At 39.1% G+C, this 24,883-nt stretch overlaps 1 protein-coding gene across 1 annotated transcript in view; it reads left to right on the top strand.

Annotated features, from left to right (window-relative positions):
* Positions 1 to 24,883, top strand: part of shank2b (SH3 and multiple ankyrin repeat domains 2b) — a 150,962-nt gene that overhangs the window by 53,792 nt on the left and 72,287 nt on the right. The window contains exons 12-15 of the mRNA XM_086140296.1: positions 4,595 to 4,648; positions 4,685 to 5,015; positions 15,961 to 16,100; positions 19,153 to 19,266. Of these exons, the coding sequence (XP_085996422.1) occupies positions 4,595 to 4,648; positions 4,685 to 5,015; positions 15,961 to 16,100; positions 19,153 to 19,266 (639 nt within the window). The remainder of the gene's footprint in view (positions 1 to 4,594; positions 4,649 to 4,684; positions 5,016 to 15,960; positions 16,101 to 19,152; positions 19,267 to 24,883) is intronic.

Below are 24,883 nucleotides of genomic sequence, written 5' to 3'. Positions count from 1 at the left end.
TCTCCACCTCTTCACCCTGGATGGTTTCCATGGTTGTGTTTGTGTCCGGGTTTCAGGAGATAGGGATGTGGGGTGAGGCAAGGTGTTGATGGGGGAGCAGAGCAAACAGCAGAGGTGTGAGGGGGTGAGGAGTAGGGTGATGGAAACCCAGAGCTCACTGGGGTTTCAAACCTATTGAAGAAAAGGTTTAGCTTTTCAGCAAAATCAGGGCCACCTTCGGCTCCAGGCGGGGTATTCCCATCGCCTGTCATCTTCAGTCAATTTCTTCCCTCAGCCACAGGGAATCTTCAATCTTTGTAGTTCCAGTAAACAGTTAAGACAATTCATATTTCATTGTATTCTTATTCTTCCTCCTTTCTACTATTATCTATTGCTGTTATGATTTTTACTTGAAACTCTGGCACAACAATTTCCTTCGGGATAAATAAAGTTGTTCTCATCTCATCTCATCTTATCTCATCTCATCTCATTCCTCACCTCCCTCCAAACCCCTCCCGGTTTACTCTGCTCCATCTTGGACTCAACATTCTCTTTATAGTTGAGTTTTGCCTCCTTCAGTTTCCTCCTCAGCTCCTTCTGGGCACCTGATGGTCTGGTGGTCTTTAGCCTGGAAGGCTCTCTTCTTGTTAAGAAGGCCTTTGAGGTCCTTGTTGATCCATGGCTTGTTGTTATTGAAAAAAACAGACCTTTTTTGATGGGACTGTGTTGTCCTCAAAGAATTTGATGTACTCTGTTATACAATGGGAGAGGCCCTCGATGTCATCACCGAAGTCCTTTTCAAAAAGGCTCCTGTCGGGGACATCGAAACACTCCTGCAATGCCTCCTCTGTGGCTTTGGACCAGATCTTCACAGACCAAAATGTCCAGTAGTTAAGGTGAATAGAGCGTTTCAATAAATGAAGCAAGGATCAAGGTACGATGTGCTCATGATGCATTTATGGATATCTCGGAAACACTATTTATTACTTCTTATCCATATAGCTTGCTTTTTTACTGTCGTTTCTATTTTATGTTAAATAACGATCAAATGGAGGTTACAGCATTAGTCACTTCCTGTGTTTCTCTTAATTGACGGAAGGAAATTTTGAGTTTGGCTCTCTGCTGGAAATCTCCCCACTGTGGGATGATTAAGGGAATCTTCTATTCTATTCTGCGACCGAATAATGCATTATTAAGTTTGACTCCTTGGTAACGTAAAAAGACCCATGACCTCAAGGCTTAAACCCATCCTTCCCCCCTCCCAAAAAAAACAAAGACAGAAAAAAAACTGCACTGTAGAGTGTTCTGAGAATGTTAAAATCTGGGTTTACAACAGGTAAGTCAGTTCAGTAACCTTGTATCAAAACAATTTTTCAGGTTGTGGTCATCATCAGACCTCAATATATAATGAAAGTTAAAGTAAGGTTATCTATTTTTTCTTCTTTTTATTATTATTGTTTGACAGATTTTAATGCTGTTGCTTGCAATTTTAAACAAATCAATGTGATGATAAATCCTAACAGGAAAAAAAATGTGGACAAGAAAGAGAATTTTTTTTTTGCTTTATTTCCATTTTCTATTTTTCTGTTTCTGATCAATTTCAATAATTCCTTTATACTCTTACACTGACATTTATGTAAAAAGAGCACATAGTTTTGGGAAAGTCTCCTTGTATATTTGCAAATAATAGCAGTGCGCTCACCTCTGCTCCTTGTGGTGTCGGTGGAAGACATGCTGAGTCAAATCAAGGTAGCAGAATCTTCCTCAATGCATGGGGGATGACACATTTATATATATGGAAAAACGTGTTTTTCAGTCACTCCTCATGTTTTTCTCAGACTTTTAACCGGCCCCCTGCAAATGTGCTATTTAAAATTTGACTCACAGCTTTTTCGCTATACTGTGTGCTGTAAGTACACATCTACTGTTAGCAAATTTTGAATGACATCTGTGACCCTCCGCATAGATATTTGCTCAGAAATCCAATATTTTTTCAGTTAGGCTGGTTTTAATGCATTATACCATGTTTCCCAGTAACTATAAGCTATCTTAGTGTAGTGTCTGCAGAATTTTGATAAGTGTTGTCCTTTACAAATAGACTTTTAATATTTAGAATGCTGTCTTATGAAAGATTGTGTAGAAAACAAACTGAACAGATTGCATATAGAATATAATCATTTGAAGTTTTAATATATATATATATCCACGAATACCCATTTGTCTTTGAAGCACATGCCAAATAAATATGGCTGACCGATAATACATTCGAGCTGTACATACAGCACAATGCCAAGACATGTCACTGTGGCCATTGTGGTTCAGTACGGGTTCCCTGCCACGAGCTGTGTAATACAATGCCCTCTCTGAAAACATGCCATCAGTCACAAATCAGATTTGACGTGGATGGAAACGTGATTAAAGGGGATGGCCTGCTGTCATCATCATTTAAAACAGGCCGGTATCTCCCATGGAGCCGTTTCACAGCTGCATCAGGAAAAGGCAGCTCATTATTTTAGAAAGTCTTGCCCTTAATCATTTTAGGGTTGCAGAGACATGATGGGTAGGGATCAGGCTATTGTACAGAGGCTTTATATTTCTGCTGAAAATGCAAGATTGTCACACGTTCATCAAAAAATAACAAGGTTATATCTAAAGAATAGCAAAATGGCAAAATATTTGCAAGACTTCAAATTCAAGGCTGTGGTGAGATAATGAATATTCACAATAACTGCAAACACTATTGTAAATTTCAATATAGTCAATAACGGAACTGTGTCCCCTGCGCACGGAGTGTCAGTGTGTGCGTGTGTTTGTGTGTGTGTGTGTTTGTGTGTGTGTGTGTGTGTGTGTGTGTGATCACGTCAAGACACATGTTGCTGCAGATGCTTCATCCTGGGATGATCTAAAGCTCCAAAGAGGCGGCTGTAGATAATACAAACATATGGCGTCATTTTAAATGAGCTTTATTTTTGCATTGACTTACACACAACAAAGCTTACTGAAGTAGTTTGTGGAGGAGATAAAGAAAAACCAAATAAAAAAATAAATTTACTAGTTAACGTTATGATTAAAATGCTAGTTATAAAATGCACATAGTGGCATTGCATTTTGGTAGAAGATCAGAAATAAGGTAGCTTCTAAAGTGTCGAACCTAAAAAAAACCTGGATGGAAAGGAACATCCTGACATTGGGAGAATAATGGAATATTAGCAAATGAAAAAGAGTGTACCTGGAATATGTCTTTATATCATATCTGTGAGTAGGCGAATTTTCAAGTTATCGGCATACATGATCTATGCCATGAGACTGAATGAAGTCTTTTCCAGTGGGGCTCAAAGTGACAGCAAGACATGTTTGTATTAAGTGCCTACAGAAGTGTGTCTTGCAAGAATTCTCAACTTTGAAAAGCTTTTTTCCCAGCTGTTTTTTGTGGGATAGTTGCAGTGTGTAGTGCGTAGTGTGCCAAGAGAAAATGATTCTTTCATTGATCATATTGCTTAACAGGACTTGGAATCTTGGAACGAGTCAATGCAATCAGTTTGTCATTTTTGGCTCATTTGACTACCATTAGAGAGGAACCTTTCACATCTGTGATAACTGGAAATGACCCAGACATTCCTATGTCTGATCATCTTTTTTTTTTCTAATATTTCCTGGTTGAACTGTCCGGCCGAATGCAATGTCCTTCCAGGGTTCCCGTTATATATTGTGGCTTGTACAAGTAATGTACAAGTAATACAAGTAATGGTTGCTTTCTATTGACTAAGGAGCAGTGAAAAATGAGAGCAGTGAAAAACTGCGAGGTCAGGGCAGGCCCCTGAGCTCTTGGGTCCTCATGGGTCTTGGCCAGAGCCCTGCTGTTCAGAAGTGCTCAGCAATATCATTTTCTAAATGATTAAATAAAAGTCTTTACTCTGCTGAGCACCTGCTATAGCCAGCTACCCCTGCAGGGCCTCTCATCAGCATCCAGATCTTCAGAGCTTATATTTGAGTAAATATTATCGGGGGAGGATCGAGATTTATTAAGGTCCCCCCAGCTTATAGTTAGACCGAATTGTGTGAGTGTGAAGAGAGAGAAGGATTCTCGGTGGGGGCAAAGAAATACTCTAACACTGAAAAAGAATATCAGATGAAGAATTTCCATCTGAATGGATGAGTGACATTTGATTGTGCTAAATGTCGTGTGTGAATGTTCTAGTAAATGGGCCACAAAGCAGTAAATTTAATTTATTTTTCCAGGTAACCTAAACAGCATTAAAATAACTTGCTAAATAAATCAAGTTTAAGAAAAGCCAAACAAAGTTACCACAGAATCACCGACAAAGTATGAAGTAACCCCCTTGATTGAAGAAAAATCAAGAAAATTACTTTTCAACTTTTACTAAAAGTTGAATTAAGCAACTAATTTTTAAAAAGGACAATTCAAATTCAACTCCGTCCTTTACACTCGGTGCAGCCGGCTCTTCAGGTATAAGACTTTCTGTCACAACTCTAGAGACTCAAGTGTGACAGGTTTCTGAGGGAGAATTGAATTTGAGGGATGTTTTGTTACTAAGGTCCTTTAAGCAAGGATGCATTTGAACTAACATGTCTTCTCCATCTCATTCTTCTGAAGTGCCTTTCCGCGAGGCTCCAGCCTACTCCAAACGACGCCGGGGTCCATCATCTGGTAGCGGAAACGGCCAGTCCCCCTCCTCGTTATCAGCCCCACGGGTCCTCTTGCGCTCAAACAGTGACAACAACTTAACTGGCAGTCAGTACCAGCAGCACGTTTCCCCTGGCAACCGGGCCCCTCATTTGCAGCAACACGCCCAGTCACATTCCCACAGGGCCCCCCCGCAGGGTCACTCGCAGCCTGGCTCCTCAGCATTACATCGCAGCCTGTCACCCCAGCTGCTTCAGCAGATGCCCAGTGGCAGCCCCAATGGCAACGTGGTGGTCCGGACGATGGGAAGGGGGGCTCGGAGCCGGTCACCCTCCCTCAGCCGGCTGGGGGAGGAGGCACGGCGAGCTCTGCCTTCCCAGCATCAGCCCAGGTGAGCTTTCCCTTACACTTCATTCTTGTTGACCATTTCTGCATATTTAGAGATTATGTTGTACAAGGTAGAGAGCTGATGTAAATAACACCAGAAATGTTATATGAAGATGGATGGGATCCAAAAAGTCACCTATTTTTAGCATGTAGATGTATCGTTTCTTATATCTATTTGTGTTTCCAAAGCAACACACATACAAATCGAATAGTACCCTGCTACCTCCGCATGTACCTCATAAAGGAGACTGGGACTTGATCAAATAATCTTGGGCCACTTTGGATCACATTTGATGCTTTCCAATTGTACTTGGACGGTGATCAGAACAAACAGAAATAATAATTTTGCAAAACCATTATACACTAAAAACCCACTTTTGTATATTTTCAAAACCAACTTGATTTAATAACTTTGAATTTGTGGGTGTTTCCAAATAGGTAGTAGACCTATATATATCCAACATATTCAATTTCCCACTACCTGAGGTTATCAGACTTTTTAATTCCTCTTCCTTCAGCCGCAGGGAATCTATAAATCTTTGTACTTAAGGCCTTAAAACCCTTGTATTTCTTATTCTCCCCCTTTCTTTACTGTTTTTTTACAATTTCCTACTATTATTTATTATTGTTATGTTTTACTTGAAACTCTGGCACAACAGTTTCCTTCGGGAGAAATAAAGTTGTTCTTATTCTTATTCTTATTCTTATTCTTATTCTTATTCTTATTCTTATTCTTATTCTTATTCTTATTCTTATTCTTATTCTTATTCTTATTCTTATTCTTATTCTTATTCTTAAAGGGATCATTTCATTAGTTTTGGCTATACTTCCTGAGCTAATACGGTTCTTGATATTCATTAAAGTAAATGAGAATGCATTCGTTGCAAATCAGTGGCCATATCTGTGAAATTACAAGCTATGCCCGATGACAGAGTTGTCAATGTAGAAACTTTATGTTTCACATTTTCTTGTGTTCATCTAATGTCAACCTGCTTCTACTTTTGCACATTTAATATTCAAACTGCATATAGTATTGCACCTGACAATGCCACTGGTTAATCTAGACCCATTATAGAGACAGAAATTGTGATATGGACAGTATTCCAAAACACCTTTCACTCCTGCTCTTGTTTACTTGGACCAAACAGGATATTCTTAAGGTTAACCCAGTCCTCTTTCTTCTGGCTTTTCCCTGTGGGGGTCATCACAGCGAATCAAATGTTCTTCATCTCATCCTATTCTTTTCCTTTACTACATCAATAAATCTTCTCTTTGGTCTTCCTCTATGCCTCCTGCCTGGCAGGAGATCCTTCTACCAATTTATTCACTATCCCTCCTCTGTATGTGACCAAACCATCACAGCCTGGCATCTCTGACCTTATCTTCAAAACATCTAACATGTGATGTCTCTCTAATAGACTCATTCTGATCCTATTCATCCCTCAACCCCAAAGAAAACCTCACTATCTTCGGTCTTCTGTCTTTCCTCAATGCCACTGCCTCTAGATCATACAACACTGCTGGCCTCACAACTGTCTTGTATGCTTGTCCTTTCAATCTGGCTGTTACTGTTTTATCACACATTACCCCTGATACTTTTCTCTAGCCGCTCCAACCTGCCTGAACTCATTTCCTCACTACTTTTCCACACTCTCCATTGACTGACCCTAAGTACTGAAAATCCTCAAACTTCTTTATCTCTACTCCCTGTAGCCTCACTGCTCCATTTGGGTTCCTCTCACTTACCCACGTATACGTTCTTGCTGCGACTAACCTTCATTCCTCTCCTTTTAAAAGCATACCTCTTTCCCTTGAGATTTTCTTCGACCTGTTCCTTGCCCGGTTAGTGTTGTGCTTCACAGCTAGAAGGTCCTGGGTTCGATTCCCAGGCCTGACGGGGCCCTTTTGTGTGGAGTTTCCATGTTCTACCCGTGTCTGCGTAGTACTCTGGTTACTCTCGATTGCCCTACCTTTAAAACATGTACAATAGGTACGGATGAATGAGAGTGTGTTTGTGAGCGCAACTGTGGGACAACGGATGCAAATTAGCCCATGGCTACAATCCGGAGTAGTGTGTTTACGTGCATGTCTCATGTGTGTTCATTAACATGCACTGTCCCAACCAAATAAATAAATAAAAATAAATCTAATCTCCTGTTAATAATCTAACCAGAAACTCTACTGCTACCTCTCCGAGAGGGGTATATCATGAAAGCTACTGCCTTTCCACTCTTCATCCTCTTCAACGCCCTCCTCATTTCACCTTTAATAATCTCTGTTACTTCGTGGTCCACAATAGTCACCTCCTCTACCCTTCACTTTGTTTCGTTTCCTCATTCATCAACTCTCCAAAGTATTCTTCCCATCTTTCCATCACTCTTCTAGCATCTGTCAATACATTTTTGTCCTCACGTGCTCAATCCTGCTGCACACCATTCCTATCTCTATCTCTCTGTTTTGCCAACCTGTATAAATCCTTATGTCCATCATTACTTTCCAGCCTAGCATATAAGTAATCATGCTCCCTTTTTCTGGTAGGTACCCCTACCTTTACTGTGCACTGCATCTCCCTGTACTCCTGTCCGCTCTCTTCAGTCCTATCAATGTCCCACTTCTTTACCAGCGTCTTTCTCTGTATTTAATCCTGCACTTATTTATCCACATTTATCCACCTTCCTTCTCTACATCATGTAAACCAGCTCCCTAGCTTTTCCTGTCATCGTCCAAACATTCAAAGTCCCTACTCTAAGTCTTGTGACTTCCGAACACACAATTTTCTCCTTTTTTGACCTCCTCAATTCAAGCTCCAGGTCTGTTTCTGCAAATCTGAAATGCTTACAGTATGCATGCTGTCTCACTGTCCTTTGAAAAACATGCCATCAAAGACTGGCTTCCCATAGTCGCTAAGGAAACCATTGCTATGACTGCCAACAGATGTTTGCAAATCCATGCACTTTTGTATACGTATTATATGTGCCCCACAGAGTGTTTTAAAACAACCCATTTTAACACTGTGCATGTGTGTGTAGCCATCACCCCTACGTGACTCTGGACTTCTGCCACCAACTATGTGTTTCAGTGCCTTGTCTGAGGCATGAGCGGGAGCATGTAACCAGGCACAGGATTATGGTGTTACAGGTGTTTATCTTGGAGAGATGTTACTGTCAATCCCTATTAAGACACTTGCTCTCTGGCCTTTACCTCTGCTTCCTCTTCCTCCCCCTCCACCTCTTCCTCCTCCTCCTCCTTGGAAGATGGACACATTTGGTAGCACTCTGCACTCTCCAACACTACCCTCTGTAGCTTGGCTTCTGTACGCAGTCGGAGTTTAAGAGGGAGGTTAAAAACTGTACATTACATAGAAGATGTTGGGATAAGCTGGAGTGTAGTCAGAGGGTGGGAGCTGCTCAAGAAGGGAGAATAAAAGCAGAATGAGGGGTTTTGCAGAACTGTGGAGGGGAAGGAGCTAAAGGAAGACAAGTGACAGAGGAGATGAAAGAAGGGGCCGAGAAAACGGGGGAGGACAGTTGCCTTTGCTTCAGCAGTGACATGAACATCGCTATCATGCCTTCCGACAAACTTCATCGTGAAGAAAAACGGAGGGTTTAGAAAAAAACGGGGGGAGACAGAGAAAGTGTGTGTGTTTGTGTATTTTTTTAATGCAGCATAGAATTGAGAGGTGCCATATATAGTTTGATCTTTGCTGTCCCTCATGTATCTTTATTGCAGTTTAGCCTCCACCGCATCTCAGAGATGCAAGCCATTGATTAAAAATTTCCTTAACAAATAAGAGAGAAAAAAATTACTGTAATGAAAAAAAAACAAAATAAAAAAAAAAAAACAACCTTCACAGCCAGACAAATGCATTTATAGTGGTCCATTTTGGAATTTGTGACACAATTTAAGTTACGCTTGTTAAGACAGTCAATAAAAAAGAACTAAATGCTTCAATGGTCCTTGGGGCATCCTTTTTCTAAGAAATTAAAGAAAAAATAACTCAATGCATGCACCTCTCCACTCTGTCTCCTCTTTGTGTCAGTCTGAAGGTGTTTATTCATTTATTTTGGCTTGGGAAAAGAACAGCTATCAAGCTCCATAGTATTTGAAAGATGGTTGGCAGCATTGACAACATTTTGCAACTCACACCAAAATGATCTAGATGGGTGATGAGCTTGACAAAAAAAGCAACAATCAAGTCAATTTTTTAGTACAATAAACAGTTTTCTAAAAACTGCTGAGTAGGCAAGTTCAGACTATTGCTCAACCACTGCAAACACCAAGAAGGCTGAGATTAATTACAACATACAATACGCCCTGGGTGAACCTACTGCATATACAGCTGAACCACTCATGATGTGTCCAGGACTTGATTACAACTGCTTTGATCCTGTAGTCATGCTGTATTGATCAGAAAAACAAATTATAAATAAACTTGTGGTTTCCACTGTAAGAGCCCTCATTGCTTCAGTGAAAATAAGTGTTTCAATATCACTGTACCTTTACTTTGCATGTTTGGTCAGAACAAAAGAGGTTAAAACCTGTTTTAATAGAGTAAGTGACGTAACTTTCAATGAAGTCCAGCTGTATGTTATATGAAATTTGCTTCAATATTGTTCTTTTTTTTAACTGCTTCAACGAGTAATTGGAGTATAATGACGCAATGCCTTTGTGGAGGACATATAAAACTTTTAGCGAGACCTATTTTGTAGCTCTCAAGGGACAATGGATGGAAAAGCATCCTCATTTTTGAAACCCGGGGAATTTTTAAATTTAGGTTATTTTTTATAAGATTTAGATTTTTTTTTTGTATGTTTATTTATATTTTATGTTAAACACATGCTCAAAATCTATTTTACTGGAAATCAACTTGCCTCGAATCAAATGTGAGATGATGTTGCTTATTAGAACAAGATCTTCCAGGCTTCCTCTTCCAGCTGCTCTTTAAAGCCCCCAAACTCATTTCTTTGTCTCAGCTGTGTTTACTCACTCTTTCTCCCAAACCCAACCTCCCCCATTCAGAGTCCACCCACACACACACACGACAGAATCTCTGTGGCATCCCTTGCTCCCACTTGACATGTCATTTGTTAGAATGCAACAATCAGGCACATGTGAGCCCACATCCACATTGTGTGCATACACACACAGACAAACAAGTGCACAGTGACAGGTGTCAGTCAGCCCCAGGGTGTCATGGCAACAGATTCTCTGCTAGCTGAGGTGAGAAATGAGATGTGTCCGGAGTCAGACCACACAAGACCAGTCCAAACATCATTGCCATAAAAATCCTGAAGTCAAAATCATTAACAGTAAAGCGTAAAGCTATTCCTGTCTTTAGTAAGCCCACTGTATTGTTGTCATCGCAATAGTTGTTAGAAATAATTTACAAATTACATAAAAAAAAGAAGCAAATGCATGTCATTGCATATTTTACTAGCAGTTGATATGCAGTTATAATAAAATGACCCAGAAAACAACAGAAAAGTAGGAAGGGTAATTGGTGCAGTGGAGTGGAACTTTTTCCCATCATCTCATATGTGATTTTCAATAGCTCAGCTAAGCAGCCCAATTATATACTGCCATTAAGTTTCAACGACAGAAGCGATGGAATCTCATCCCATCACAAAGTCATGAGCGAGAAGACTGTAATTCCTCATGGACAGAGAGGAAAGAAAAACAAAAATATATGGGAAAAAAAAACAACATTAAATAACATTACTGTGCAGAGAAAATGTCCTCTATGAGCTCAACATTGCCTGGGTTTATTTGATTTGTTTTTGTCGATAAAGGAAAAAAAAACAACAGGCCTCTACAGTGCGAAAAAACACAGATAACCAGGAACAAACCATCAAAGTCAATAAAGCATGAAAATTCTATCAGATAGAGTCACAGGATACAACATAAATGAATGTCTTTATGAAAATGTGCAACAACAGAGGACATGTAGAGCATTAGCAACAGCCGGGGTTAAATATAGCAACCAAATATATTTCTGTCAAGATTTGATTCCTTTCATAATATTTATAACAGTACAGATATGCTTCTAAGAATTGACCCACTACAAAGATACAGGCCAATCTTTAAGGAAGCCAAACTATTAAATAGCATGTATGCCATTTCTTTCTGGGATCAAAAACATTTCCCAATAGTTGCTCCTCATGTGGAATCACAGGCAGATGACAAACATCTATCTTTATCTGATCTAAACCGCCTCCAAATGTGGGCAACATGGCTGGGAAAGATCCAGATTATGGGTACTGTTTTTTTTTACCTGCGTGAACATCCTGGTCCGGATCCAAATTCTGGGCTGAGGACATGTGGAAATGGGGTCACGTTTTTTTTTTTTTTTTCCTTTCTTCCTCTCTTTCATACGGAATAGTGTTTGTGGGTGAAAAGTCGGGAAATGCGTGTGACTGGCTGCCGTCTTTTCTCCTCACATCTTCTCTCCTCAGCATTTCTCTCTATCGCTCAATCTCTCTTGTCTCTAGTGATCATCCAATAATAGTGCAAATTATGCATAGCTGGCATTAATCAACGCTGTCTAATTAGCACCTTAGAGTCACCTGAGTAATCGCAAAGAAACATGGATGCCATCTTTTCCATCTCAGTCTGTACCTGCTGATGTAGAAGGCTGGGATCAGCCTGAATAATCTCAAGTTGCTCAGCACAATTTTTTTTTTTTTTTTTTTCCCCTCAGAGTAGCAATCCGCAGCGTTGTTTCATTTTAAGCTCCAAATGATTGTCATCATTTAGTTCGGAAAAATGACGAAGCAAAAACAATGTCCCGCTACATCTTCTACACCCCTGCCTGGCTTCATAGATGATTTTTGAATAAGTCTGGAGTTGGCTGACTATTTAATATTACTTCCTATCCTGCTTTCTTTGTGTTCCTGTCATCCGGTCTCACACAGAGAACACTGATTCGTCTTGATGGTTAAACTAGTTGGTCCTATATGAGTTGGAGAAAATAAAAGTGAACTGAGACATAGCAGTTTACCGCAGTTTAAATAAGCAGAAATGCTAAGCCTAAAGTTGGCCACAAATAAATTTCTTGCTTTTTCAATAGGACTACATCTAGAAGTAAATTCAGTTTATTTTTACATATCACTGGGTAGATTCCACTGACTCTGTATCCAATTCTCTTCACACATTCATGACTGTAGTAGGAGCCTCAATAAACACCTTTGCTACCTTTTATATATTTACATTTTGTACTGTATCATTTCTGATCTTCAACGTCTCGTACTCATGACTGCCGGACCACAAACAAGCCTATTTGCATATTATACCAACTGGTTGTCATGACAACCCAATATAATGACCTACCTCATTAGCATAGCAATCCAGTGGAGTTCAAATGTACAGCGATAAATCTATAATGTTACTCCTACTTTGAAATAGTATGAAACGTGCAGGTACATGTAATTGTCTAGTTCAATAATTTTACTTTTGGAGGAATCTGATCTGGTGAGTTTGCAACAAGCGCTACAGAAAGAGTGTCGGTTAAAACTCCAATAAGGCTAATCTTTCATTAATTTGTTATAATAAACTGCGGCGTTGCCATCAATAGAACAAACTAATTAAATTAAAAGTAAAATCACCATGCTAACAGCAACATTTATTGCTCTATAGGTCCAGAAAAAATTAGGGGCTCTGCAGATGAGTTACATAATGCTGCAAAAATAGAGGAGTACTTTGCTATTCGTTGCTTGCATGGCGTGTTGTCATGTACTGCTTTGCACCACGTCTTCAGCTTGACATGCTCACAGAATGCTTTTACCACAATGTGTGGAGAATAAATTAGCAGCCACAAATAAAGACAGGGACATATTTTAATTTAGGAGAACAAATAAATAAAAAAAAGAGTAGAAACAAATGTTGAAACTCAGGGAATGTCACCATTATGTGAATTGGAAATCTCTGCCAAGGGTCAATGAGGTGGGATCACGCATAAACGGCTTTGTGTTTTTGTAGCATGTCAGCCATCTGTATGAAGAAGTTCAACTCTTTCAAGAGTTTTGTTGTTTTAAAACGGGTTAAAATTACTGTGTTTTTAGACTTAATTACCGTGGGTCAATGACAAAATTATAAGTATTTTGATAAGCATCTGTAAAGTGAGGAATAGAAGTATCGTGATAGTAAAGGGTTGAACTGAACAGTTTAGATTCTTATCAAGTGCCAAAAATATACTGGGCTCATATCTAAAATTATTCCTGCATGAATGAGGCCAAGACATGGTGTGATGCAAAGTCAAAGCCCGATTGTTCTGTCATTTAAGTTTGGTTGTCACAATAAATCAAACGTTTGCTTTTTAAAATTATTCGGCAAGACAAAAGTCAATGTCAGCTCTCACCGCTCGGCCACAGGTTTGCAGTTTAGTCCATTGCTGAGCCTTGGAAAGTGTGCAAGCAGCCATGCTGTTGAATGGGGTTAGCTCCCCAAAGGCCCACGAAGGTTTGAGGAGTGCAGTTTACAGGACAAGGTGACCCACTTACTCTCTCTCCTTCTATCACTCCTGCTCTCCATTTCCTCACTTATCTTCTGGTTTTCCCATTGCTTTATTCGTCATTAAATTACTCCGCTTTGTTTTACTTAAATGTGCAAAACGCATGGTTTTACTTTAACCTAGTAACCCATGTTTTTTAGAAAAAAAAAATCAGGACTTTTCCAAAGATATTTGTTCAAGAGACGTATTCAAATCTTAACTTTTTTTTACTGCAACTAACATATTTACTCTTAGATTTTCCAGCAGTTACTAGCTAGTTTTGATGTTTTACTTACTAATCTTTGGTAAGTTCAAATCTAATGTTTGTGCAATTACTGACTTCCTTGAAATGGACTCTCAGTTTTTTGTTTTATAACTTGTACTATTTTTTCTTGTATTACGTATGGCTATCAGTCAAATATATACATTTTTGGTTTTCTGTGATTTTTTTTTCCATGTGTCTCCAATGGAGGAAAACTTGCCAAGTGCCTTCCATGTTTATAAGTTTATCCTATACGCACTGCAACACTGTCGAAAGCATTTTCCCTCATTTAATAGCAGATGTTTATTACTTATTGTGGTTTGACTTTTTTGGACCACCTCCTTTTTTTAGATATTAAAACTGTATCGAGAGCAGTTTAGTGTTTTTAAAAAGAATATCCTCATTGACATTTCAGGCGTAGGCTTAATCTGAGCCTGTAAATGGATCTCTATATTGCATGGACCCCTAATTGACTCAAAACTAGACATAATTTCCCAAATCGTTCATAGATGTTGCTCATGAATTAAAATGCAGGACAATGACATGTAGATAAATAGGCAATTACTTTTTTTTTCGAACACGCTACTTAGCTCTCATGACATTTTGTCAGACATGAAATATGAGATCACAATTATTTTCTAGGTGTGGCAGAGTTCATTTGGCCTGCAGCTTTCCGTTAGTCTTATAGAACATATTTTATGCATTAGCATTCCTTCGGCTTAGAGAGCTTGAACTTATCCTACGGCTTTATAAGTTCTGTATTTTCCCATCTGTTTGCGTTGCATCTTTGTTTGCGAGTGTTGTTGTAAATGTTGTCCACTAAGTGGCACTATATTATCATGCTTTAAACAGCAGCCAGTCTGAGGTTATGTCTCACTTAATACAAAAAAAATGTATAGGCTTTTCATACCAAAACATAGATAATGACACTATTCATCCATAATGAGTGCATATACACACATGTATACTTTACATAGCATCAGTCCCAGAATACCGCCTTTTATTGATCATCTGGTGTTAATGGTGTCAGACCTAGTACATGAGGCAAAACGTATACGTTAACAAATACACCGCACCTCTGCACTTGTTGACAAGATGGACTTTATCCTGTTTGTTTATTTTGAAGTAAAATCTTGACAATAATTGACTGCTCTGATTTTAATTCATGTAGGACGTATACCTCATCTTATCATTTTGTCAGTTATCCCAACTTATCAAAAATTCAGGTACAAAATGAATATGAACACTGGGTGAAAATACCAATGGGGGACTAGAGTTCAAGTTAAAATTAGGTGTATAACTCTGCCCTATTTTAATATTGACTTGCCACACATATGTGTTAAATATTATGCTGCAGTAACAAAGTCAAGTCCAGTCAAGTCCCTATTTAATTCTTTTACTTCTACAACATTACTTTGAGCCTGCACTGCTATGTTTCCAAACTATAACCAAGTATTTTCTTATTTTTATTTTTTCTGAACCTGCTCATTCATTTTCAAATTAGTAACCTGAAAAAGAATCAAGTCCCAAGAATCAGTATCACAATACACAGATGTTTATATGATGCAATCCTTTATGGGTCTGTGATGAACATCCAGAGACCTGAGCTGTTTTTTGTTATGCATTTTAATGTCTCTTTGCTATTTGGGATCAGTGGAACCCAAATAAGTATTTACTTAGAAAGTAAGCATTCTCTTTAAAAATTAATTAGCCTGTGAAAAGGAGGAGGTCTACATGAGAACCTGCGTACTGCCGAGGTCTGGTCTTCTGGAGTCACAGAATTCATCAGCGTGCTTCTGTCCTATTCTTTCCTTATGAACGGCATCATACCTTGTTATTTACACTGAATTACAATAGTAAACTTGAAAAGTGTTAATACAGATTTAAACCATGAAAGCAAGGATCTTGTCAACTTTAGTGTGAGGGGTCTGCTGCTGGACCCCACATTGTTGGTTTAAATAATCATTCTCACTGCACAAGCAGGTACAAAATTACTAACTCCAAACTTCGGTAGTATGTGACAACTTTGATTCACAAGAAGTTGCAAAACCTGTACTGTATTTACATTCGAGAGTGTGTGGCTATACACATTCTCTCCAGCATCTTTTACCCCTCTACCATAGCCCTCAGGATTATTTTTTGGAACTTTACTTTAGATTATATAAACTAGATTATTCATTTTGGTGTTTCCATCTTTGTCAGTCCCAGCAGTCATGGCGAGTCAGGAGGCACCAGGAGGAAGCTGTACAGCGCCGTCCCTGGGAGACATTTTGTGGTTGTTCGACCTTACACCCCCCAGGCTGAGGGAGAGATCAACCTCTATAAAAATGACAGGGTCAAAGGTAAGGCATACAAAAATACAGACATAATAATTACCTTTTCTCTCCAAAAAAGGATCAGTTACACTGTTATAAGGCTTCCCCTTGTTGAAACTGTACAAACCTGAAAATATTAATTCAAAATCTGATGCCATCTACTTCAGTATTGGGTCACTTCAAGTATTAACTGCATAGAAATGTCTGTTAAAGTATCAGAAGCACAAGTACTCATTATTCAGTGTTCCAATTGGTGCTTTACTGATCAATTTTTATTATTAGCTTCATTAACATGTGCTACATGATACTGACAACAACTAGCTGCTGCTTCAAAACTGTCAGGTTCTTTGTGTGTTAGTATCAGGTCATTTTCAAAGAGACTATTTTGGCTAGTTAACAACAAAACTTCAAAAGAGGCAATTACACCAGCTGTCATCATTAAAAATCACACTCAACAAAGTAGCACCATTTAAACAGTGCTGGTATCCAGTTGGGCTCCAGCTGGGAATGTAGATAAAATAAACTGATCTGATATGCTGCATGTCTTTAAAGGCTCGGAATCGATCAGTAAAGTCTGCTGACAATTTATTGCTTGAGCTGTAATTAGAACATGGACCCTTTTTGTTCACTGAAGGTCAAATATTCAAGTTACAATTAGCAAACTGTATTTTTGACGCAGTCCGTAAGATGTGCTACAATTCCTGACAAGAAAAACAAACAAACAGACCAAAAAAAGGCACAGATTCATCCATTGCCTTCATTTCATAATGGTGTCTGAAAACTAGAGTGGAAGCAAATGAAGACATCTGATGAAAATGTCTCCCTCGGCTCTGAATGAACATCTCGTTCCAGTGCATCTGTGTTGAGTGTGATTACATACAGGCTTTAGGTAAATGTACTGTTTTGAAAGGTAAAGCGTGCAGAAATAGAAATTTGTGTCAAAACATTACATTGAAAGTGAAGGCACATTGCATAAAAAGTGCTGTCAAGTTGTTACTGAGATACAGTTGTGTTCAAAATAATAGCAGTGCAACATGACTAATCAGATCGATCATTGTGTTTTTGTATAAATCATAGTATTACATGGCAGATAATTTACCAGTAGGTGTAGTAGTCAGAGAAACAGACCCAACATTCATGATATGAATGCTCCTGAGTCTGCGTAATTGAATAATTAAGTGAAAAGGGCATGGTCAAAATAATAGCAGTGTGGAGTTCAATCAGTGAGGTAATTCATTATGTGAAGAAACCAGCACACATTGTACATGCAATTCTCTCTGAAAACCTAAGAAAGATGCCAGACATTGTTCAAAAGAACAACATGCTTTAATAAAAGCTTTGATTGGAGAGGGGAAAACATATAAGGAAGTGCAGAAAATGATAGGCTGCTCAGCTAAAATGATCTCCAATGCTTTAAAATGGAAAGCCAAAACAGAGACGTGGAAGAAAACGGAAGACTGCCTTGGAAAAGACACTTGTGTGAGACTAATTTATTGGCAAGAACCCCTCGCAAAGTCCCACTATTAAAAAAAAAAAAAAAAAAAAAAAAAAAAAAAGATGTGCTAAGGGGATACAATTTGCCAAAGAACATATCAACTTGTCTTAAGAGAAATGGAGAAACATTTTGTGGACTGATGAAAGTAAGATTGTTCTTTTTGGGTCCAAGGGCTGCAGACAATTTGTCAGACGACCCCCAAACACTGAATTTAAGCAATAGTGCAAGACCGTGAAGCATGTTGTAGCAAGCATTACGATATAGGTCAGTTTCTCTTACTATTGTGTCAGGCCTATTAATCGCATACATGGGATCATGGATCAATTTGCTTATATCAAAATACTTGAGGAGGTCATGCTGCCTTGTGCTGAAGAGGAAATGCCCTAGAAATGGGTGTTTCAACAAGACGACCCCAAACACACCAGTAAGCGAGCAGCATCTTGGTTCCAGACCAACAAAATAAAGGTTATGGAGTGGCCAGCCCAATTCCTGGACCTTAATCCAATAGAAAACTTGTAGAGTGACATCAAAAATGCTGTTTCTGAGGTAAAACCAAGAAATGCAGAGGAATTGTGGAAGGTTGTCAAATCATCCAGGAATACCTGTTCACAGGTTGGTTGACTCCATCCAGTACAGATGTGAAGCAGGTCTCAAAAACAGTGGTTATACAACAAAATATTAGTTTAGTGATTCACAGGAATGCTAAATCTTAATGTTTTTTTTTTTTTTCAGTTCATTGAGTAAACATTTGAGTTTGTAATGAAAAATGCAGACGCTGGTATTTTTTTGAACAGCCCAGTATATATTTTTTCCTTAATTTTCTGTAAAATAATTAAAATATTGAAAATTTTTTCTTCATGTTTTAATGTAAAATATAATATGCAGAGTTCCCAATGAATGAAAATAAAAAATAAGGATTTTGAGCTTTACTCACATTTTAAAAAACATTACTATTATTTTGAACACAACTGTATATTCATCTTTAAATCCACTGGGTGGCAAATGCTCTACCATTGAAACTTGTTCATATAAAAAAATCAACATTACTATGATTTCCTTTGAAGCACATGAACATCTACATGGTTCAAATACAATAGTTTCACTCTCGACTTCCAATTCAAAGGCACAAGCCAAGATTAATCAGTGTCCTAAAAGTAGCACAATTTACCAAGTGTATTTTATAATGATATAATGCAATCACTAAAACCTGAAGATTTATTGGAAAAAATAAAACTGTGGATCATTTTCACCACTTTCTCAGAGAGGTTCAAGCTTATCAGGGCCAAACAACAGAATTACTCAGTGAAATTGTACTGCATCGCCATGTCCTTGTGTTGAGGGACTGTGGTAGTAATATCAGTACATAGAATTATAGCCTGTATGTGTCTCACAATTATAATTTAGAATTGCAAATCCTTTATATGCAATGGCTCTAAAGATTCAGGTTAAAGGTTAAATGTCTAAAGGTTACTGATATTCATATTAATAAATCCTTTCTCATTCCGGTCTGCTCAGTATTGTAGGGTCACTGTATTCATTCAAGTGTCGCATTGAATGCGCCTTTTCTCTCTTCCCATGGCCCAGTTTTGAGCATCGGAGAAGGGGGTTTCTGGGAGGGCAGCGCCCGCGGCCAGGTGGGCTGGTTTCCAGCCGACTGTGTTGAGGAGATCCCAGCCAAGGCCAACGAGGAGAGGAGCTGTAAGTTTAATCACTTGGGGCTGGGTGCCTGTTGGAGGTGGGAAATTGATTTATGTAGGACACTACAGTCTGCCATCACCTGCTTCCGGGAAAATGCATTTTTGTGCCTGTGTATTATTGAGGGGTGTAGCTTACAAAGAACCAAGGCTAAAGCTAGATGTTTTAGCATGCGAAGGCTGCCTAATGCCATGTGGCCCCTATTTTTCCATTGCATGAGCTGCATGTGTCCCTGCCCCTCTTGTCTGCCTGTCTTGCTGTCTCTTTCCATTTCCCCAGGGTGGGGTGCACAGAGCTAAGCACCGCATTGTCCTGCTAACTCAGCTGTGCTCTGATTTCCTCTGGGTGCAGGCTAATGAACATATTACGCCATGATGCATCCCCAATAAACATCCTATTCCTCCTTGTTCCTTCGGAGTCCTGGCTGTGAGCACAGCATCTCTGTAAAGGCTTTAGTTAAGACCAGTCTTACCACACTCTGTCTCTACGGTTGGGCTGTCAAACGTGTGGCCCGCGGGCCGGTACCGGTTCACCAGGGGGTCTAGTCCAGCCCGTGGAATAAATCTATAATTTGAAAAAAAATACATAAAAATCTTGAACCACTTTTTTAAATTAAAAATGCTGTTCCTATATTGTCTGCTAGGGGCGCAATGTTTTAGTCAGGGTTAGCAACATGGCACAACGCTATGTGAACTTACAGCAGATGGCATCAATGCGTCTTCCAGGTCTGTAAAAAGCATTTTGTCTTATTGTCAAAAATTTACTTGCTTTTCCTTTGGTCCGACACCCTCATCAGCAAGATGTCGTTGTCAAAAAAGAGAAAAGTGGACATTGAGTGTAGGGTTTTCCAAGAAAAATTGACCTCTTCTTATTTGTATGTTTAGGTTAATAAGAGACCTGTATGCTTGGTGAGGATTTAGAAAGTTTCGATGACACTATGAGACTCACCATTGCAAAAAAATACAACAAAATGCATAGAGAACTGAGAAGACAGAACTGAGGCATGGTGTTGTTGAAATTGCACATACTTTTCTTCATTAAACTCAAGTTGTTTGTCATGTATTTTTTAAAGGTATAGTTCATTACATGCAAAGATTTTTATAATTTACCCGTTATCCTTTCCTTTAGGAAAAATGTGTTACTTCTAGGTAATTACGCTATGATTTTACTGGTCGGCCCCCCTGGACAATAAATTAAGCTGGCCCCTAGACCAAAATGAGTTTGACACCCCTTTTCTATGGTCTTTTTCACGCACTTGTATTCTTCTCTCTGTCGGTTATAAATTATTGACATCATAAAGCAGAGCAATGCCTGATGAAACTTTACATACCCAACCAGTCCCTCAGACTTTCCTGCTTGAGGAGTATGTCAGCAATTATATGGCAGATAATTTTTCTCTCTCCCCTTTTGGGAGGCTTATTTAAAAGCCTTACCCAAGGCCATTGGCACAGGGAGCTCTCACGCTACGCCATACCAAAACAGCCCCCATGTTAGCCTGCAAAGGCCTGTCAGAGGATGGGAGTAAAGAATGGATGCTTGCAGAGACCCATTAAAAGGCAGTGAGTGAGCCACATGCCACGCTGCATGACGCTCATCTTGAGCCATGCATTTTTACAGACAGTTAAAAACAATAGTGTCTCAGTATTCTTGATTATCTGAAGTACATCTTCAGTCGAGAACCTGAACTGCAAAGGCTTTTCTTTAGTTTGACAGAAATAAAATGAGAAATGATTACGAGGGATTAGGTTGTCATATCACAAACCTAACTGGTAGAGCAGTTGAAAAGGAGCAGAAAAAAGTTGAAAATTTAATGGAATTTGGTTGAGAGACGTAGACCAGTAAACTGATCCTGTCCGTCTCCTTTTTAAAGAATCCATTGAACTGACTGCAGATATTGTGGAGACACAAAGTTTGCTCATTTCTTCGACACTGTTCACTCTAGAACCTTGCTCATTATCATTGTTTTTTTCTGGGATAGTCATTAACGTTACGTTAGGATTTTGTTATTCTTTTATTTGTTTTTTTTAGCATGTTCCCTACATCAACAAACTAAATACTAGTTTTATCTGTCTAACATGTGCAAGGGTGTATTTTAAATTATAGACAATACATTTTTACCTTTTTCCCTAATTAGAAAAAAACTGTTGTATTTTTTACAATGTGTCACACCTTTTTTGATATGTGGGAATAATTCTTCTATACCAAAAACCTCGTGCTTTACAAATATTCTCCTGATACTATTGCTAAGAACAGGTCTTGAATTCTCACACTCTTTCTAACATCCCATAGCAACAAAAAGTTTAAAAAACCCATCTCAGTTTAAATACAATCCCCAGATCCTTCTGCATCTCACACAAACACACACACAAAAAAAAAAAAAAAAATTGCACACACACACACCACCAACACCACCACCAGATGTTCACTTAGTCTGAATTTTACCCTCCAGATAGTCACAAGTTATTTCATCATAAGGGGCAGGTTTTGATAAAAGGAACGGCCAATAGCAACTGATGAACTTAAAAGCATCTAAGATATTTTATAACAACAAGATAGCTGCTGCATCCCAAGTGGAGTGAAGGCGATAGCAAAATCTTTTAAAAATCAGTGTTGATTAGATTCAGATTGTAATTGAAAGCAGTGTGATATCTTTTTACATTTACCTGAGTCTTAGCACGCTGTTATTCTTTTTGTTACACTGACTTACTATTGCACTGAGTGTTTCTTTGCACTGATTGGTCATTGGTCTTGCTTAGTCTCATTCAAGAGTGGAGTCAGAAAACTCTTGGGTCACACTCATTCATTACATCAAGGACAGTTTTAAATGCTACCATGCATTCATGGCTACCACTTAGGCAGCGTAGAGTAAGTTGAAGCTGACTGCAGGCCTTCAGGGTCCCAGACCTCAGATCCTTGGAACATTTAACCATGATTAAATGTGCTTAGCAACTGAAACCAGATTGTCCCATTGAAAATAGCAAGACATGCACAAGGCAGCAGTCAGCGAGCAACCACTTAATGGGCAGGGCAGCTCGGCTGAAAATCTGCACTACTTGTACAATGAAGCTATCGAAATAGTTTATTATTAAATCGGCAAGAAAGAGCCTTATCACTTTTACAGAAACATAAGATGACTCCATTGAAAACTCCATACTATATACTTTGCTTTACAGTCGCCTCCTGAATCTTCAGAGTGAAGATGTAATTATAAAGACTCTATTGGTCATTGCCAATGCTATTTATCGCACCAAAGAACCCTTGAGTTTAAGTAATTCGCATTTATTAAGTTGGGGTTTTATTTTTTTTTTCCAATTATTGTGCAGTTCATTATTGTCACACACCACAGAAGAGAAATCCTCATATACCTTTACGGTTTTATCACCAATACGACAGTGTGGTTACACCATTTCTGTTTGTAAGACAGTGGTGAGGTCTGTCTATGGTAGGGGTGGGCAAACTTTTTGGCTTTTAAAATTTGACAGATGGGCCGGGTCAGCACAAGATTCGATACGTATAAAAAAAAACATTTATTAACAGCCCATATCAGGCTCGTCTGACATTTGCTTTCAAAATAAAACCAATTTGCTTTTGAAGGCTCTGACGTTTGCTTGCATTTCATGCACAAACCAGTTTTTCTCTCATAGCTTCATGTCCAGCTCATTCATGTGCCAATCAGTGTCATTCAGCTCAGGAAAATTCTCAAGTGTTCTCAAGTAGCTCTAAAAACGAAATAATCTCATGTTTGAGCTCCCGCATTCATTGATCCAATCATTCATTCATTCAATCAATCAATCAAGTATGAATTCTGTACCAATCTTCGACGGGCCAGATTAAAAAGTCCAACGAGACGGATGTGGCCCGCGGGCCGTAGTTTGCCCACCCCTGGTCTATGGTGTGACAGAGAAGTTCAAGGTGGAGGTGGGACTGCATCGGGGATCATGTCTGTGTCCCTTCTTGTTTGCAATGGTGATGGACAGGCTGACTGATAAGATTAGACAGGAATCACCCTGGACTTTCAGGTTTGCGGATGACATCTGCAGTGAGAGCAGGGAACAGATGGCGAAAAATCTAGAGGTGGAGTTATGTCCTGGAAAGGAGATGAGGTTTGGTGCAGCAAGACAGAACGTATTTGTATGAATGAGAGGGACTCAGGAGGAAAGATGAGGTTACAGGGAGCAGAAATAAAAAAGAGGGAGGATTTTATGAACTTAGGGTCAATAATCTAGGGCAACGGAGAGTGTAGAAAAAAACTGGAGAAACATGTGCAGGCAGGTGGGAGAAAAGTGTCAGGGATAATCAGCCAGAATTAAAGAAAGAAAAGGTTTGTAAGAGGGTGCTGAGACCGGTGACATTTTATGGTTTAGAGACAGTTGCACGAAGGAAAAGACAGGAGGCAGAGCTGGAAGTAGAAGAGATGATGTTGAGGTATTCTTTGGGAGTGAGGGGGGATAGAATTAGGAATTAGTTCATCAGAGGGAAGGCACGCAAGATGTTTTGTAGATAAAATAAGAAAGGCCAGACCTAGATGGTTTGGACACGTACAAAGGAGGGATGATCAGGTGATTATCAGGTTAGAATGATGTTGAAGTTGGAACTGCCACTTAGGAGGCTTAGAGGAAGACTGAAGAAGAAATTTATGGACGGAGTATTGAGCCGAAACCATTCATTCGTAAATCATGCCTCTTGGTTGCTCATGTCCGGATGTTGTTTTCTTTTTTTTTTAAATTGCTAGACAAATGAGTTTTGACAGTAGCATTAAAGTAACTTTCGAGAATGCAGCTGGGCCAAAAAGCGACAGACACTATTTCCAAATATGCGATGGCTCTGTGTTTCTGTGAATAACTGAGAGTGCAGGCCTCTTAAGCAGTGAGCCTTTATATGTTTTTTAACAGATATAAATCCGCTGAAATCCTCCTCACAGAAAGAGGGATAATCAAGTAGAATACTGACCCAGCTTCGCTGGATGATTAAAGCTGGAGTCTTGTTGACTCTACAACAGTTTCTTTTTACAGTGAGCTTTAATCTCACAGCAGTTCCTGATGAAATCAAGGTAAATATTAGGGGGGAGTGAACAGTTCTCTGCAAGATCTACATTAATATGCGGATATTATGAATGTGTAATAATAATTTGAAGTGCGCAAATTATCACACACTCACACACACTCACACAAATGCAGAGACATTCCTAATTTTTCCTCCTCATCCCTCTAATTCAATAGATGTGATGAAGCAGGATTAAGCCATGCTTAGACATGCTTTGTTAGGGTTCAGTATTGGACCCTGGAGGGTCTGTCAGAAGCTACCAGCTACATAAGAAAAACCGTAGTGAGTAACCTGCACGTACAGGGATACACATACGTACACACACACACACACACACACACACGCACACACACACACACACACACGCACACATGTGCACATGCAGGTTTTTCAAATAAAATAATGTCATGGGGCATCAGCCTCTAAGACCAGAGAGCAAGCACAGCAGATTTATACCGATGAAACTGCAACGCAATTGAGCCGACAACTGTTTGACCATTTTACAATGTCAGCTCTAACTTTACAGGTCATAAATATAAGGCTTTAGTTGGGGCACAAATGAAAGATGAAAGATTAA

Source organism: Fistularia commersonii, chromosome 3 (assembly GCF_037954325.1).
Source record: "Fistularia commersonii isolate RoL2024-O1a breed Wild chromosome 3, RoL_Fcom_v1.0, whole genome shotgun sequence".
In the NCBI taxonomy this organism is placed as follows: domain Eukaryota; kingdom Metazoa; phylum Chordata; class Actinopteri; order Syngnathiformes; family Fistulariidae; genus Fistularia; species Fistularia commersonii.
This window is presented reverse-complemented; position numbering and strand designations above follow the sequence as displayed.